This window comes from Anabrus simplex, chromosome 2 (assembly GCF_040414725.1).
Source record: "Anabrus simplex isolate iqAnaSimp1 chromosome 2, ASM4041472v1, whole genome shotgun sequence".
Lineage (NCBI taxonomy): Eukaryota > Metazoa > Arthropoda > Insecta > Orthoptera > Tettigoniidae > Anabrus > Anabrus simplex.
Window position 1 is genome coordinate 465,843,429 of NC_090266.1, and position 19,887 is coordinate 465,863,315.

A 19,887-nucleotide genomic window follows, 5' to 3' on the forward strand; every position below is an offset into this window, starting at 1 on the left:
ACTCGCACTTGAGTGTATGTCCTTTCATACGAGTGCACTCGCACTTGAGTGTATGTCCTTTCATGCGAGTGCACTCGCACTTGAGTGTATTGTCTTTCAAGCGAGTATACTAGCACTTGAGTATATGTCCTTTCATGCGAGTGCACTCGCACTTGAGTGTATGTCCTTTCATGCGAGTGCACTCGCACTTGAGTGTATGTCCTTTCATACGAGTGCACTCGCACTTGAGTGTATGTCCTTTCATGCGAGTGCACTCGCACTTGAGTGTAGGTCCTTTCGTGCGAGTGCACTCGCACATGAGTGTATGTCCTTTCGTACGAGTGCACTCGCACTTGAGTGTATGTCCTTTCATGCGATTGCACTCGCACATGTGTGTATGTCCTTTCAAACTGCACCAGTCCAGGGCTTTAGTGCATAATAATAATAATAATAATAATAATAATAATAATAATAATAATAATAATATTAATAATAATAAATTCGTAAGTGCATTAGCTGAATGGAATTATACACCAGCTCGTAGCAACTGGCTCAATTAAATATACAAGCATCGTCGCCATAGACCTATCTGTGCGACGTAAAACAAATTGTAAAAAAATAAAGAAAAGCACTTTTTCACAAACTTCACATATTGACGATAATACCACAATCTCACATGACTTCGAAGAATAACCCTAGAATCAAAGTCTCTTCACCCTTGCTTCACAGTAACCGCGACTAGATTTTAGAGCAACCGGGCCGATGGTGCGTCCTTATAACGTGTATTAAACGAAACATGCCTATTTATAAGTAGGGGTTTCAAATATAAGAGGAATACAACGTCACTACCAAATTAGAAGAATGGTATTTTAAGGTTTTACAAACATCAATTTTATTAAACTGAGAAAATAACACTCACAAATACTAATATAGAATGTGCCACAAAAATTAATATTAATTAGAAATATGAGGGATTTAAATCGGTGAAATTAAAGTTCATCTGTCGTTTCAGAATTTGCATTCTGCACCAAATAATCCCATAATATCTGAGAGGCATTTCCCTCATCATTATTTCAACTATTCACACACAGTGTTAGAAACGCTCATTAATTGATTGGTGAATTAATTTTACACAATAAAAGGGACAGTTATAATTACATGTTATGTAATCATCATGACTTCATATTTAGGAGTTGAAGTCCGCTGTATCATGATCTTCTGTGATCGTGTCATTATATGATCACGTGATTTAAGGCAATGATCAAACTATGACGAGCACATCCCATGATATCTGAAGTCATATTATAACTCCTACTAACTAACCTCATTATTATTTACAATGATGTAAATAATCGCATAGGTGTATTTCGCTGAAATTATGACTAATACCATGGAATAATATAATACAGAAACAACGCTGAACCTATGGACAACATATTGACGATAATACCACAATCTCACATGTATTAATACACTTATCTGAAAATAAACACACATTATATCACTTTTAATGTATTAACAAAAGTATGGGAGGAGTGGTCGTTCCACCACCAAAACGACGGTGATGATACTCGTCACCCTCAGATGGGATCGAACCCGTAGTCTTCTTGCAGCTGGATGCATGTTTTTAAATCCCTAAATCGAATCAAATAAATGAAATAAATTTGGGAGGAATTCTTCCGTTTCCTAATATGTTAATTCAATTACAACAATGACAATTAACTATTCTGTGTGTGATTGTTTGTCGTATATTACCAGAAACGAACATTAAGTCAACATCCCAAAAGTTGTGAAGCCTGCGGTCTGGTCATTCTCCTCAGCCCCCTACCGCAAGAAGCATACTCAGCTGGCACTTTCACTCAACGTAACGGTAATCTGCACTGTCTCCCTTTCAACTCAGTTAAGGAAGGATATCTCCCTTCCCTCAGCTGCCGATTTTAAAATTCGGGCTAATGCAGCCCCTTAGAGTACAAATCTAACATATTTTGTTCCCATATGGTTTTATTCAATCTCATTTTGTCGGCATTAGTGTGGCATAACTCCTCACACTTTACATAAATTATCTCTGACACATCTCCGTTTTGCTTCAAACTATCAATTGGCGACGTATTATCTGACCATCGTTCTCACTTTGACATTCCAAACACACATATTTGCATAAGAATTTATTCTTCGGGACATTTTAAAAATTTACATATTATGACCACGATCTAAAAATCATACTTGCATCCGGTATTGTATCTTTAGCTTCTAAAATACCCTGTCTTACGCATGAAGTAGTCTACGTACTTTCTGAGGATACACAACGTCTCATCTCATGATAATAATCGAGATTATTTAAATGAATACTACTCCCATTCATAATAATACTTAACGTAGAAAAAATATCAATACTAAAATCTTATAATTAAGATGCAATAATCTTCCCAGGGGGTTAAACAAAATGCTGGTTACTATACCAGTAAAAAAATTCCTACTACATTAAACTAAGAGACTATAATCCCTTTGAAATAGCCTGCGATCATCATTCATATTTTACCTAATTAACATGCAAAATTTAAATATTTACAGGTGGGATATGGCGTTCACATAGAAGAATTTTGAAATGTACTTGTCTATTGTGATCATTCTTCTCCGAGATGGGCACATCCATGTCGACTTAAACTATCTTCTCGACGTCTTCGATGTCGTGAGGTCTTCAGCTCGTCCCTATGATTGGGTCCTCCATGTTGTAGATTTTGACCAGGAGTTGAATGATCTTGAAGACACCTGATACACTATGATGTAGAATAGGTAGGCAACTCGTAGATTCTCCCTCAAGGCCGACGATCACCCGTTCAGATATGCAATGAGGAAACAATGTGATTATAGTTGCGTCAATTTTGTGATACGCACTACAATCAAATATGGTTAGAATTACTCATGTACTTAAGTAAGCCAACACAGCAGCGATAATGTCCTGCTGTTTCGTCGCCCTGATCCTCTACTCTGCATGTACAGTTATTAACACTCAAATGTTATTGAAGTATTGCATACACACACTAGCACTGTAACTTGATGTTAAGGATATGAATTTTGCCTAGTTCACAACACCTCAACATGTAAGACAACTCACTCATCACGTTTATATGCTTGGCAGACGTTGCCCATTTATTATTATTATTATTATTATTATTATTATTATTATTATTATTATTATTATTATTATTATTATTATTATTATATGTGAACCAGTATTTTCTTATTAAATTCTCCTTTCAACTATATAGTCGTAATGTTGATTACGTATTCACGACACTTCACTGTGTTTAACCAATTGTACTTCAATTGGGCCACACACACATTTATTTACACATATATAAAAGTAGCTGAGATACCACGCAGCTCACTGTAGGTAGATTATTCCTTGTTCACAGAACCAGTTATTAATTTCGCAAACATGTCTAATATAATCAGAAAGAATGATTTCCCAAAGCTTACATGCAATGCATGTCAAACTGACTGGCCTGTAATTTTCAGCTTTATGTTAATCACCCTTTCCTTCATTTACAGCGGCTACTATGGCAACTCTCCATTCATTTGTTATAGATATATTTCTCAATGCTGTGTCAAATTCCGCCTCTCATTTCATCAGCATTGAAAGACTCTTCTGTTTATATTCCATTATCATCTGCTTCTTTTCCTTGATACAATTATTTAATATGTTCCTGCCATCTTTCTGCCTCATTCATTTTTCCCTAGAAGCGGTTTTCTGTCCGAGGCCTTGATATTCCTGCAGTTAGTTTTTCTTTCTCGAAAAGTCTCTTTTATTTTTCACTGTTCACCATCTACATTTCCCACGATCGTCATCGTCATCATCATCATCATCATCATCATCCTATTATTATTATTATTATTATTATTATTATTATTATATCATCATCATCATCATCATCATCATCATCATCATCATCATCATCATCATCCTCCATTTGTTTCCATAGCGTGGCTCAGGCTATGAATCCTGCTATTCTTTCAAACACCCGTTTTAAGTCCTGTATCGGAATGTCGTACTCGGGTGAGGCCGTACAGCCATAAAAAAAAGTGTTCAGCGACACGCCCCTGGAAAAATGTGACTGTCGTTATACAATACAACGGTCCGCATATCAGAATAATATAGAATAACACAGCGAAATTGAAGATACGCTAAATAAACAAGTAATAATGAATAATTAAGTAATTTAATTGTACCAGCGGTACACATTCTCCGGCTATTTAAACTGCGCTCCTTCTCTACGCCCATCTGTGTCAAGGGACTTGACTTTTAATCTCCCAAACTTACTTCTTCATTGGTGTGATGGCTCTGTCATCTGTTTAATAATGCCACCTGCTGGACTAGCAACAAGCTAATTAGCAATGAAATGTTTATTTAGGGAGTTGGTAAACCTTTTTTTGAGGAATTTTTTTAATGTACGAAAGTTGTTAACCCTTCAGCTGGTTCTTCCTCTATTGTAATCTATCAGATGCTTGTAAATATGTTCTCTAGCCAATCAAATCCGAGGGTGTGTAGGGGAATTCAGCCTATAAGCGAAGTGCATTTCCAATTTAATCTGGAAGCTTCCCCTACGGAACTATAATAGCAGGGCACTTTAGGGCCACCTTGTCTGAATTGCTCCAGTGTCCGGGAGTACGACTTGTCGGAAGCCTAGGGAGGCAGGGGCGCGGCCTGCTTGAAGAACATCCAGCAATAACAAGGTAATGGCAGAATTTACCTAAACATGTGATAACACCTGCGAGTAGTTTGAGGGGAAGTTTTCAGCCTTTTTAATTTATCGTAACTTTGTAAACTGGTGGATTAAATGTAGGATCTTCGGTGAAGACTGAGGATTCTGGTTCTACTCCCTGCTGGGAAATATGTAATGTAAGAGAAAGAAGAGTGGTGACCCTCTGCCGTCTCCCCTTCAACTTTGCAATTGGGTGACTAAAGTTTTCAACCTCTAAATTTTGTAAATCTTATCTCGGCTTAAAATGTTCCCCCTTTATTCACCCCTTTGTAGCATAGAATTAGCCTCTGTAAAATTGGGCCTTAAGCCCACTTAGGGTTCTAGAAATATCTATGAGGAGTGCTGGTATTTCGCATCCTTGCCTTTTGTTGTTGGCCGGTTATGTGTCTGTTCTTTTTACTCTTAAGGCCATGTAGTATGGGTAGTTATGCCGCTGTTTACTCTGTTCTATTCATAGGTTAACCGTTTCTTCGTTTTAGTTCCCTTTGGGAACATTGACTACTATTATTGTTCAGCAATGGTGAAAACTTTGAGGTGGGTTCACCCGATATGTTGCCTAGTGTAATTTTAAGTCCGTCATGAAAAACTGATTGCGTCTTCGAGGCTAGACTCTTGTACTTTGGAGCTCAGACTCCTGTGTAGCGTACCTGCTCGGAGCAAATCTTTCTCTTGGAAAATATTGTACCTATCCGGAGCAATAATGCTCTTCTTTTTGTAATTTAGCGACTAGGTATTTATTCCAAGATTTGTACCTGATTTAGGACTTATAAGTCCAAGATATTGTTAGAGCTGAGGAGCTCATTATTAACCTTGCAATTTTTCCATATACTTCTATTAGATTTTCTATCTCTCAATTTTATGAAGGGAAAGAAACAAAATTTCCAAATTTGTTATACTAAAAATTGCTCTAAGTAATCCCATGTCCAGCTATTCAACTCAGGCGATTCCTATTCCTCTATGAACCACGGAAAATCCGTAATATAAATAAATAAATAAATAAATAAATAAATAAATAAATAAATAAATAAATAAATAAATAAATAAATAAGTGAAATGAAGCTCGATGTGAAGAACTTCACTGATCGTCGGTGTGAGTGTATGGGAGGGATCCTTGCTATTTTGTAACTGAACTGTCTCTGCATTTCCACTCCGAATGCTTGCAGTGAGCGTGTAGTTTATTATTACTAGCCCCTTGAAGAACTGTTACAGAGCTGTAAATGTGCTACGTACAACGCATAGCGGGCAATGGGGAACGTGCAAGTGACTACTAGCGCTAAAGTTGGCGAAACAGTGAGGTGGCGTGCAGGCTATGCTGGTTTACCTAACATACGACTGTGGTGTTGATTGATGGAAAGATTTGTTATTTGTGTGTATAATAGTATATTGTAGCACCTAATTTACAATATAATATAGAAGCAATATGGAATGTCGACGCCGTGCTAAACGACACTGTTGTGTCGTGAAGTGCCCTCATTCAGGACGTTGTAGCGATCCTATTGTAAAGGTTTTGGCGTTCAATACGAAAAAAGAAAGAAAAACTGAATATTGGCAGTGAACCGAGTGAAGTAAGTATCGTGAAATAATACCAGAAGTATAATTGACACCTTGATAATGACAATGGCGCAAGTCATTATTAAACCAGACATTAATGGCGTCTCGTAAGTTCCTTGTCCTTGTTTCATTATACTATTATTGCTTAATCCGTTTACAGTTCAGGGTTGCATTTTCCCTAGGACTCGGCGAGTGATCCCACCTCTAGGGTAGAGGAGTGTCCTGTAGCGTGAGACATTTGTTCGGGGATACAACTGGGGAGGAGAACCACTACCTCGCCCAGATGGCCTCACCTGCTATGTTGAGGATGAGAGGATTGGAAGGGATAGTTAAGGAAGAGGGAAGGAAGCAGCCGTGCCCTTAAGTTACAGTAGTTACCGTAGAGGAGAAGCGAGAAACCACGGAAAACCACTTTGAGGATGGTTGAGGTGGGAACCGAAACCCCTCCACTCAGTTGACCTCCCGAGGCTGAGTGGACCGCCTTCCGGTCCTCGTACCACTTTTCAAATTTTGTGGCAGAGCTGGGAATCGAACCCCGGCTTCCGAGGGTGGCAGCTAATCACATAAACCACTACATCACAGAGGCGGACTGTCCTCGTTTATTACAACGCTAAATTCATATAATACGATAATTAGTTTTATGCTGATTCCAGATTTCACTCTTTCTGTAAATAAATCCGAATTCTTTCCTGCGAAATATATATATATATATATATATATATATTTTTTGCTAGGGGCTTTACATCGCACCGACACAGATAGGTCTTATGGCGACGATGGGATAGGAAAGGCCTAGGAGTTGGAAGGAAGCGGCCGTGGCCTTAATTAAGGTACAGCCCCAGCATTTGCCTGGTGTGAAAATGGGAAACCACGGAAAACCATCTTCAGGGCTGCCGATAGTGGGATTCGAACCTACTATCTCCCGGATGCAAGCTCACAGCCGCGCGCCTCTACGCGCACGGCCAACTCGCCCGGTGCGAACAATATTGAAGAGAGTTAATACTGAATTTTGAAACTTCTTTAGTTTTGATTCTATTTTGTACCAAATGTACGTTTCACATTTAATGACAAATAAAGACATATTTTATCAAATTAGAGATACGTAGATTTGTTCAAACGTTTTTTTAAAGTTTTCTCATCTAGGCCTACAGTACTAGCAAGATACCTGTGCTTTGCTACGGTTTTAAACTGACAGTTTTCTTTCCAAGTTTTCAGTTTTGGAGAGTCCACTGTTGACCAGCCTATAAAATACACGCTCAGTTCGTACATCAAACGGTTTTGGAGAAATTATTATTTCTTTTCGGGTCTAACACTCATTTGGACACCATACAATTCGAATGTTTTAAAAAAAACCCTATGTTATTTAACATCTAGGGCGTAGACGCGACCAACCTGTGAAATTTCGACTTCGTACATCGAACAGTAATGTAGGAATGAATGTTTTGTTTCAGGGTTAGAATGTTTTAAACATATTTCTTATTTAACATTTAGGGCATGTAAACTTTTAAGCTGGTTAGGAGCGCGCAGCTGTGAGCTCTCATCCGGGAGATAGAGGGTTCGAACCCCTCTGTCAACAGCCCTGAAAATGTTTTTCCGTAGTTTCCCATTTTCACATCCGGCAAATGCTGGGGCTGTACCTTAATTAATTCCACGGCCGATTCCTTCCCATTCTTAGGCCTTTCCTCTCCCATCGCAGAAAAAGGAACTTTTAAGCTCGTACATGTAAAGTTTTCAGAAGAATGAATATTGTAATTGTCAACCCCCATCTAAACTCCTTAGGGGAAGAACATATCTCTAATTGTGAAGCCAAGCTGAGTGGCTCAAATGGTTACGGCGCTGGTTTTCTAAGGCCCAGTTGACAGGATCTATCCTGGCTCAGTCAAGTGGTATTTGAAAGTGCTCAAATACATCAGCCCCGCGTCCATAGATTTACCAGCACGTAAAAGAAGTCCCGCGGGACAAAATTCCGGCACCTTGGCGTCTCCGATAACCATAAAAGTAGTTAGTGGGACGTAAAACCTATACTGTTATTAAAAGATTTTGAAGTACATCAAACATATAAACATATTTCTTATTTAACATTTAAGGCATGTAAACTTTTAAGCTGGTTAGGAGCGCGCAGCTGTGAGCTCTCATCCTGGAGATAGAGGGTTCGAACCCCACTGTCAGCAGCCCTGAAAATGTTTTTCCGTGGTTTCCCTTCTTGTAAAATTACAACTTCGTACGTGAACGGTATTGGAGGGATGAATAATTTCCCTTAGGCGTGGAATGTTTAAAATATTTCCTATTTTATATCTAGGATTTATAAATATATACCGCCATTTCGAATTTTATCTTCGTACGTTCAACCGTTTCGGAGGAATGAGCATTTTCGGATCTTAACCCCACTTTAACACCCTTAACGATCAATCTTTTTCCACACCAGGTAAATGCTGGGGCTGTACCTTAATTAAGGCAAGGGCCCCTTCCTTCCCGATCTTGCCCTTTCCTATCCCATCGTCGCCATAAGACCTACCTGTGTCGGTGCGACGTGAAGCAAATTTAAAAAAATAGAACCAGTTATTTAACACCTATGATATTATTTTGTAATTGTGGTATTATTTGATTCACTTCACGGCATTAAATCCATCATAAGTGAAAATGTCCCTCGATGATCGCTCCTTGCTCAGTAAGGAAGTCTGCTAGAGCGCTCTGAACTTCCCCATAGCCTTACAATCGTAAGTGTACTAACGCGCACTAAACCGCGCGTCAGTTAGCTCCGATGAACTGTGACAGCCTGTCAAGGTGGGAACAAGGGTTTTAGTCCTGCTCAGCGAATTACTTTTTTTTTTTTAAATAATGCTTCTTGTTAACCAAATACGTGTGCATTTCTATTCATTTTGAAATATGGCATTGCGATTTTAATTATGCTAGTCTTAAAAAGGACTGTTTTAGACATGGCTTAATACCTCGTCCATTATCCATCGGCTTGAACAGCTTGTCGGAGCCGACGTGGCATTGACTCAACAAACTTCCTAAAGTATTACTCATCGAGGGCGATAGAGGCATCTGCAGACAAAACCTAGTGCTCTGTATGCCTTACACCTCACTTCCTCCACGTGCTTATTCCATTTTAGATTCTCCGTAATGTGCATACCCAGCAGTCTGATAGAGTTTGAAGGCGGTAGTTGGATTCCACATGGAGTAGGATGATTCTGGAGTGGTTGTCTAGCTCTTCTTAATCTTTTATATTTACAGTTACTATTTATATACGATTTCCACAGATCTATACCATCCACAGCCGATTTGAATCGTACTAGATCATCATTATTTTTCGTGGCTCTGTAAATGACGAAGTCAATGGCGTACTGTGCCATGGTCGAATTTACACAATCCGGTAAGTCGAGAGCATAAATCGGGTACATGAGGGGTCCTATCACACTACCCTGAATTACTCCAAAAATAATTAAGGTTTGGTCTGATTTGGTCCTTTCGTACACAACACATGGCGTTCGACCCACCAAAAATGACTCAGCTGTGCCAGCAGTTTACCTTGAATGCCGTAGTTGCAACTTTCTGATGTGACACCTGGACAAAAGTTTTGCTTCAGTCCAAGGTCACACAGTCTATTTGTGAGACATCCGTCTGCTCCAAAGAGAACTGCCGGTCATCAATGACGTTTGTTAAGTGTTGTGCAGGATTTTCCAGGAAGGAAGCCATGCTGGGTTGAGTTCAACGGATTAGAGATGGCGATCCCAGAAACCCGGGACCAGGGACACTGTGTCTACTTCCACAGTGATGGCTGGTCACTAACATGATGAGATAGTCTGTTTCCGAGGTGTATGCCGTGCCGAAGGAATGAGTACTCAAATTCAATTTATTAAATATTATATGCTTACTTAATTGGCAATGGGATAGGCTAATTTCATTAATGTGTGATTTAATAAATTAACAAAAAATGTAAACGAAAATGAACCTTAACTACATCATACTGTAGGAGTGCTTAAATACGCCATGCAGACATTCATTCCTACAGTACGGTACGGTAAGATTCATTTACCTTTACACGCACTTATAGGAAAATGAACACAATGGAAACTATTCTGATGGACTGCATTTTCATACATGGCTGTGAGGCGTGAAGTCTTAAGGAAAATAATGGGTTGGAAAAGCGCATTGCTTCCTCAGCGACGATGTCGCTCCTCTCTTTTCGTTAAGTCCTAAGATATGACAATATATTGGCAAAAGCAATCGAGATGTAGGCCTATCTAGATCCTAAATAAAAAAGCAAAGCAAAGTCACCTTTGTACAGGCCATGAAGGCCCTTGGAGGAGTGGAAGGTAAAGGCTTCCACCATTGTTAACCTGGGCACGTGATGGGGGAGAGTGGTTAGCTTTACGCCCGGCCGCCTTTGCCCCCAGGAATTAACCTGTTACTCATTTTTGGTGTAGGCTGAGTGGACCGCAGGGAAATATGCACCTCCGGAAGTGGAAATCTAGTTTCTTAAATTTTACGACTTCCTGACGGGGATTCGATCCCACGTCCTTCCGGGCGAATCGAGCACGCCTTTACCGCATCGGCCAGGCAGCCCCTATCCTAAATAAAACGACTCCTTTTCATTGCTGAATCTATGTGTAGTGTATAGTACTGATGAAACATGTTTAATTAATAGAGTTTCCCTACAGATTTGATACCGAGTCGGCTGTATCTCTTATTCTGCTGGTCCTCTTTAAGTTCACCAACAATTACATGAGTACCATTGTGACTCATAGATATCTTGTAATTCCTGATAGTCTACCAGTAATATTCTGATTCCAGATGGCTCACTTCAAGGAAAATGATAATTTGGAACTGATGACTGAAGATTCTACATTCATCATGCCTACCGACCAAACTCGTAATCAGGTAATGTAATTAATCTACTTAATTAATAAGTATGTAGAGTGTGTTCGTATCGTAGTCTTCTCTCTGTAGGTAGAACACAGAAAAATAAAGCATATATATACAGTACTGTACATACATATAATATATATTGTAACCTTGGGAATGTCAAATCAACGGTAATGTCCTCTATCATTCTGCCACGGCATTCTGTAATAAACTGTAGGCTACTTACCGCTCTGAGACTCTCATCTGCTTGGAGCGCGATCGGCTCGGTGGTATTCTTCTTCTTCTTCTTCTTCTTCTTCTTCTTCTGGTACATAAGGATATTAAGTACTATGGGCACTATCACTACTAAATGAGAATGGACCAGGTTAAATTTTTACAAATTCATTTATTCAAATCGAACTTAATTAAAATAAAAAATATTTGGTTTGCAAATAAAATCATTAAATGGACTCGAACCGTAAAATAACAATCAACAGTTCGGTTACGCCATGAGCAAGAATTATCCATAACCGATGAATTAAACTGAAATTAATTACTGACACCACATGTGTGCAATATTGACTAATGACTGACGTAACGTAGTTACCAATCATCTACAATGTCAAGTACAATGATTGTTACATAAAATAACTCTGAGAAGTGTTAAAGTTATATTTAGTTTACTTGACAGTTACCGAAAATTAAAATCATAAAAAGAATGACATTGACTTATGTGAATTGACACTGCTCCGATAAATAATTAGGATTTTCCTGAGAACACACTTGAGTTTGCGAGTCTACTGCTCCCCCTTTACCTTATTATTATTATTATTATTTAAATTAACATAACATTAAATATATGGCCTCAACTGACCTTTCATTACCTGGTATCGGAAGGATATTCAAACAAAATTTTATCCATGAGCATTTCAGATCACTGTGTTGTTACCCTGGATTCTCTAAGTTAGAAATTCTCATAAAGAAATCAAATGAACAGCCCTGTCTAACATCTACATGTTATCATTACACATTTAAATGTTTAACCCAACCGAGTTTGCATGATTCGCATACATTTTCCCCCAGTTATAACAAAATATCTTACCGGGCGAGTTGGCCGTGCGTGCAGAGGCGCGCGGCTGTGAGCTTGCATCCGGGAGATAGTAGGTTCGAATCCCATTATCGGCAGCCCTGAAAATGGTTTTCCGTGGTTTCCCATTTTCACACCAGGCAAATGCTGGGGATGTACCTTAATTAAGGCCACGGCCGCTTCCTTCCAACTCCTAGGCCTTTCCTATCCCATCGTCGCCATAAGACCTATCTGTGTCGGTGCGACGTAAAGCCCCTAGCAAAAAAAAAAAAACAAAAAAAATATCTTAAGTCTACATCTGTACATTTACAGTCCTACTTATTTACAATTCTACAGAGACCTGTTCAGTGACTTACTTACTCATTTGGAATTTGCTAGGATACTGTAAGAGAAATGTTGTTTTAACAGACGTAACCAAGTTGTCTTCCTCTCCTGAGGTAACTGACCTCATATTTACATTATAGTGTGGGTGAATCCTCCCACGTTGATCATAAAACAAACTAATTGACAAAATGAAAGAGACAGATAAACCTCAGTTGTCCTAATTCTACCATCTAAATACACTCCTGAAAAAGAAGACATCCTATCATATCTAAACTGTAGTATTTACACACAGCAATAAAATCGCGTACCAATGACTGTATCTTCTATCTCAGATGATGAAGGCACCTGTCTTTCAAATGACTGAATGTCACCGGAGGTTCTAATGATTTCCCTTGTCACAGTGACTATGGTAAAATCTCAATGTGGACGGTGTGTGTGACCAGGTCCAATTATCTAATATCATGGTCACTATAATAATTTAAATGTCTGAAACGTCGCTTAACCTCAACATAAAAGAAATCAGATTAAAAAACAAATAGGCCTGAAAATACGTCCGGCTGAAAGATATTCAGAACTTAACCAATACTCATCCTTCCATGGCAGAAAATTACGAATGAAAAGTCAATCAACATTCATGGACATAAATAAATAAACAATATTTTACCTACGTAGCAACATGTTACCGTGCCATAGATTATCATTATTCACAGGTGTAATTTAAGAGTATAAAATAATTGGACATCAATTTAATTATGCTTCATATCAGTGGACACAATCTGGAATCAGTTCAATATCGATTAAATTTTCACAATGCGTCTGGATGTGAGTACGGTGGTCGAGTAATTATAAGCAGACATCTGCCTTTCTCTATTACACAGCGGCTAGTCCCTCTTTATTTCATTTCTTATTTCCACCTAGATTCTTATTTCTCTCTTATTATTATTATTTCATCGAAGCTTCATTAATATTCCTCACTAGCTCATCACTTGTTAACCAGGACTATTTCCACTGGTACCTCAACTTAATATTTTCCTCCTCTTGCGGTGATTTCTTTCTTTCTCATTTTTCTTGTTGCTCGATATTTTCATTTATATCAGACCTAAACTCACTTCTACACATCCGATCGGCACTGTATAAATTTTACTCACTGTTACGTAAACAAGGCAACAAATTTATAATTTATTTCTTACCAGTTTCCAATTATTTTATTACTGTGTGGTCATTACCGATCCTCTCAGGGATATCAATATCAACCTATTCTGACGTCATGTTGGAAACCTCGTAAAAGTCACAACTAGAGACAGTTAAATAACTGATGCAAATCGCAACAGTATTATTATTATCATTATCTTACAAATTTTCAATTTTTTTAAACCACGTCGTTGAAAAAATCATGACAATTATTATTATTGTTGCGATCCATCACTATAAAATTATTATTCGCAACACAGCATATTATTATTGTTTGACTTCTTATTATTGTTATCAATGTGACTTAGAAATTCTGGGCACGGTAGATACAAATTTAGATCATTAAACGGCACAGTAGATATTCCAAAATTTTGAACACAACGAAATCAATGCACGTTAAGCAGCTGATGATTAATATCGGGCCCTCAACATTAATTCACGACATGCCCCTAATTTATGGTACGTGGCCTACAATTTTACATTTAAAGCAATATTAGCTGTCCTTTGCAAAACCTAAAACAAAGCAAAGTTGGCATAATTGGGAACATGCATCATTTTCAAAAATATTTTTTTTGAAAAGTACACCAATGAAATAGTATGTAAACGTATTACATTGTGGTATGTTGCCTTGTTTTCTACCATTAAAAAAATATTTAATAGTGCCTTTCCGCAAGGCGAGTGAAACGGCCTCTGACGTAAGCGGCGCGCTGTGACGTCACGATCCAGTACCGCATGGAGCTCAACCAGCCGTTATGCATCAGCCGTTGCTAAAAGCCGATTGTTTATTATTCATGATCGCGAATAACTTCAAAATGACAGAAAGAAGGTTCAAAACAGCACAATCAGACAATCTATCATGTGTAGATGTCGTCATTCTTGAAAAATAGTGACTTTTGTGGCCGCAGAATTTCGCGGATAAAAAACAAGTTTGTAAGTGGCATCTTTTATATACGTGCAATGTACTGTAACCCATAGTATTAGGATAACAACTGAACCTGGATAGATATCACATCACTTTCAACATTTCCTTCTAGACTGATTCCCCTATTAAACATTACATTTTCGGGCTTTCAGCATTAGTAAAGTAAGAAATCGGATTTCAGCACTAACATAAACATATAGGTAGCATTGTAGTACTAGTCCGCTTCTGTGGTGTAGTGGTTAATGTGTGCCACTCCCGGAGGCCCGGTTTCGATTCCCGGCTCTGCCATGAAAGTTGAAAACAAATAGTACGAGGGCTGGAACGGGGTCTACTCAGCCTCGGGAGGTCAACTGAGTAGAAGGGTTTCAAATCCCACCTCAGCCATCCTCGAAGTGGTTTTTCGTATTTTCCTACTTCTCCTCCAGGCACCTAAGGCCACGGCCGTTTCCTTCCCTCTTCCTTGTCTATCCCTTCCGATCCTCCCATCCTCCAACAAGGCCCCTGTTGAGCATAACAGGTGAGGCCTCCTGGACGAGGTAATGGCCCTCCTCACCAGTTTCATCACCATACTCAAAGTCTTACGTTCCAGGACACTGCCCTTGAAGTGGTAGAGGTGAAATCCCTCGCTGAGTCCGAGAGAAAACCAACCCTGAAGGATAAACTGATTAAGAAAGAAAGAAAGAAAGAAAGAAAGAAAGAAGGAAAGAAAGAAAGATCATAGTACTATAGGGCTATAATCTATCATCTCTAGTGGATGACAGCGTGTTCACGGATATAATTATTTACATATTAATTAAAACAACAGTTCAATGATCTGGTATTTCCATTCTCCAAGCTGCATCAGTCAGTATCTCCCATGTGATCCACGGAAACTTCGTTCGGTCTAAGCCGTGTTAAATATTAGCGTTGTCATGGTGAAGATCGATGTTATCTAAACTTGCACATTTACACTTATGGCACACGCCTTATTTATACACACGCGAAACACTCTTCTTTAACTTAACTCTATGCTCTAATATTAATATTTATTTTAACACACTCCTGGTGATGACCTCACTCTATCAGCGTAACTTGCGACACTGTCCTACATTTACATATCTTCCTATCAGCTGGTCTTATATCCGAGATGGGCCACTCAATCACTGCCAACTAGTGAAAACTAAAATTCTCTTTTGGAGGGTTAATTTAGAAGGCAGTGGTTGGCATTACACATTCAGTTGCGCGGTACAGCAAATTCAAAACACAACATTGTTATCGTTGCGCGCGAAGGGAATTTGGTCGTACGGTAAGTAATAGTGCTTGTTAGACGAAAATTTGTTGAGATTCTTTCGCATTGAACGAGATTTTTGATCCAGTTTTTTGAGAGTATGGAGTGAAATTATAATTATACACGTTCTTAGTGTGAAGAAATAGTATTATGATCATGAACGTACTTCACATTGAACTACCTAGCTGTTGCGAGTAAACGTGTGTGTGATTGTGCTTCTTACCTGCTGTTTGGAATAAATAAATTCAAAATATAAACTGTGTGCATTATGCTGTGTTGTACGTCTTCCTTTCCTTCTCCTGTTTTCCATTCCCATACATAAAAGTCGTGGGAAGGGTTCAACGAACGAACGAACGAACGAACGAACGAACGAACGAACGAACGAACGAACGAACGAACGAACGAACGAACGAACGAACGAACGAACGAACGAACGAACGAACGAACGAACGAACGAACGAACGAGCGAAAGAATGAGGTTATGTTAGATCGTGATTTAGGCAAGTATGGGCGGTTTGGGGTTTTATATGAATTGCATTAACATTTTCAGTAATCAATGTTGCATTTATTATTTAACAGATGTAAATTTACATTAAAATGCGAACGGTGAAACAACGATACAAGCTAGCGTTATAACAGTATTGCCAACATACAAATACGGTAATTGCAATTAACTTTTCAACTAAAAGACACGAGAGAAGCTTTAGATACAACTTTCCTACCGAAATGCAAACATTATCTCTATCACAATTAAAATTTTAACAAAGTAACAACTGTCATTGTCAACTTTATTACGAGGTATTATCGTAGTATTTATTTCCGTATGTTGGCGGAGATACAGGGCCACTATAGCTTCCATGACCTGTTTTCTCAGTGGAATTTATTATACAGGAGTGACGGATCTATTTCCCTTATATGATCCTTGTAGCAAACTGTTCCCTTCTTTACATACTCACAATGTTCCGTTAGCCTCTGCGGAATTTTAGCCTGCCCACCCTCACAGTTTTTAAAACAAACCGGCTACTTTTATCCTGACGTTGTACTTCTCCCTTTGTCTCATGATATCAACACTGTCCTAGGCAATAGTAAATTATTACGTTAAGAATGTCCTCTACTTAGAGCCTATTTTCTCCACGGCGAGTGAATAAATATTGTTTGTGAATATTTACTTACATTTTCCAATTATCTTGATGCAAGCATCTGAATAGTCGGTCACTTGGCGTTCCCTCGAATTTAGTTGAACACGTACTGTATTGGCGTTTACAAAGATCTATGCTCATAACCTTTTGTTGCGAAATACAAATCTTCACAACAATCACTACTGATCTCCATTTAAGGCAGTCGCCTAGGTGGCAGATTCCCCATCTGTTGTTTTCCTAGCCTCTTCTTAAATGATTGCAAAGAAATTTGAAATTTATTGAACATCTCCCTTGGTAAATTATTCCAATCCCTAACTCCCCTTCCTATAAACGAATATTTTCCCCAATTTGTCCTCTTGAATTCCAGCTTTATCTTCATATTGTGATCTTTCCTACTTTTAAAGACACGACTCAAACTTATTCGTCTACTGATGTCCTCCTACGCCATCTCTCCAATGACAGCTCGGAACATACCACTTAATCGAACAGCTCGTCTCCTTTCTCCCAAGTCTTCCCAGCCCAAACTGTGCAATATTTTTGTAACGCTACTCTTTTGTCGGAAATCGCCCAGAACCAATCGAGCTGCTTTTCTTTGGATTTTTTCCAGTTCTTGAATCAAGTAATCCTGGTGAGGGTCCCATACACTGGAACCATACTCTAGTTGGGGCCTTACCAGAGACTTATATGCCCTCTCCTTTACGTCCTTACTACAACACCTAAATGCCCTCATAACCATGTGCAGAGACCTGTACCCTTTATTTACAATCATATTTATGTATTCGGAAGATGCAGCTTACATTTTTCTACATTATTAAGGCTATTATTAAATAAAAGGTGACAAAACCTCCGTGCACCTAGTCCATTTTCCTGTGCAACAGGTGGCATCAAAAGATCATTTAAGAAATGGTGCTTAGCCGGTTGATACATAACACCGTCCGTTTATGAATTTAAAACGTTTAAATTTAATAGGTGAAAAGTTAACAATAATATTTTATTACAATTAATAGATTATTCCAGAATAATATGCCTATTCCCATTTCACAGGCGCCGGTAGGTTCCATTGATTTCTGGTTATAGGCCTACTGTACGTCATGAACGCAGAAGACATATCCAAAATTACGAGATGTTTAGTTATGACCTGATGGAGGAGTTCATGTCTGTAAGTGCTCTGAAGTGCTGCGATGTAAATCAAAGGACAATTGAATCAGAAGGTCCGAGTGGAAGTGCATCAAACCTCCGCTCCGTTAAGAGCACCAGAAACTTTCAGCTGGGTTGAATATAAGTTTCAACGAAAGAGGATATAATTCTGTCCGATGGCGATGGGGACCGGAGCCGAACAATTGATGGAATCGATTCCAACCAGACATGTGCTCTCCGGTACGATTGCCGGATGTTTTGCTCCATAGCGGAGAGAAACGGAGCAATCGGAGGCTGTTGGCAGCATAGAATTGAACGGGAAGGAAAAGGGACAGAGGCGATATTTGTTGTTTTCAATTACCGTAATGTGTACCAGGCACGTTTTGAAAGTGCAGACATTGTGGTGAAGTTTCATTGTCTTCATTAGTACCTCAGATCTGATTGTTGTACTCTTTATAATACCGTGGTTTTAATTGCTTTAAATATGCCAAAACGCAAATCAAAAGACTGGAATTTCTTCGAGAAAGATGCAAGTGGAAAGGAAACCGAATGTGGTTCGTGTAGCCAATCATACTCCTTGGGTGGAGTTATCTCCAACCGCAATGCCCATTAGAAACGGTTCCACAAAGGCTGCCTCGGTCAGGATGGAAATCTAATTTGCCGGTCCACTCCAGAGGACGTAGAAGATTTGAAAGTTGACGAAGTTCTCAGAAAATTTATAGTTTGCCCTTTTCATTAGTCGATGAGGAATCATTTCGGATCATTGTAGAGGCTCTTAACCGAGATACTCATTACTATGTCGTCAAACATATATGTTAAACATCTCTCTCTTGGTTTCTTTTGAGCATAAAACGTGCATGAAAACAATTTGCTATTTGCTTCACGTCGCACCGACATAGATATGTATTATGGCGACGATGGGATGGGAAAGGCCTAGGAATGGGAAGGAAGCTGCCGTGGCCTTAATTAAGGTACAGCCCCAGCATTTGCCTGGTGTGAAAATGTGAAACCACGGAAAACCATCTTCAGGGCTGCCGACAGTGGGGTTCGAACACACTAAATCCTGATTACTGGATACTGGCCGCACTTAAGCGACTGCAGCTATCCAGCTCGGTAAAACAATTTAAAGAAATATTGTATTCACGGTCAATGAAGTTTCCTTCACCCATTAGACAGACTTACAGTGACAAGAAATCTTTAGGTCTAGACGGCACGCAAAATTTATTTAGCGCCCCTCTCTATTTGTCTCTAAAGACAAGAAATCTCACACCGAGCTAGCTGGCGGTATGGTTTTGGTCGCGTATCTATGAACTTGCACTCGGGAGATGATGAGTTTGAATCCCACCCTGAAGATGGTTTTCCGTTGTTTTCCATTTTCACACCAGGAAAATGGGGCGGCTGGACCTTAAGTAAGGCCGCGGGCGCTACTGTTCCAATCCTATCACTTCCCCACACTTGCGTGATCGAAAACCTTCGATGTGTTAGTGCGACGTTGAAAACTAGGAAAAAAAGGAAAGAAAGGAAGAAGAAATGTCACGAGAGGTAACTGAATGTGTTTACTATGTGCATTTCCCAATAAATATTTGTGGTCTGCATATTTTCTTCTTCACTGAAGCGTTATTGTTCATGAAGGTTGATAATGTGTTTTGTCTTGTCTGAACACGTTTCTTTCCATAGGA

The 19,887-nt window shown here is 39.0% G+C and overlaps 1 protein-coding gene across 1 annotated transcript in view; it reads left to right on the forward strand.

Annotated features, from left to right (window-relative positions):
- Positions 1 to 19,887, forward strand: part of LOC136862887 (uncharacterized) — an 82,603-nt gene that overhangs the window by 31,640 nt on the left and 31,076 nt on the right. The window contains exon 2 of the mRNA XM_067139163.2: positions 11,091 to 11,177. Coding sequence (XP_066995264.1) covers positions 11,091 to 11,177 — 87 coding nt within the window. The remainder of the gene's footprint in view (positions 1 to 11,090; positions 11,178 to 19,887) is intronic.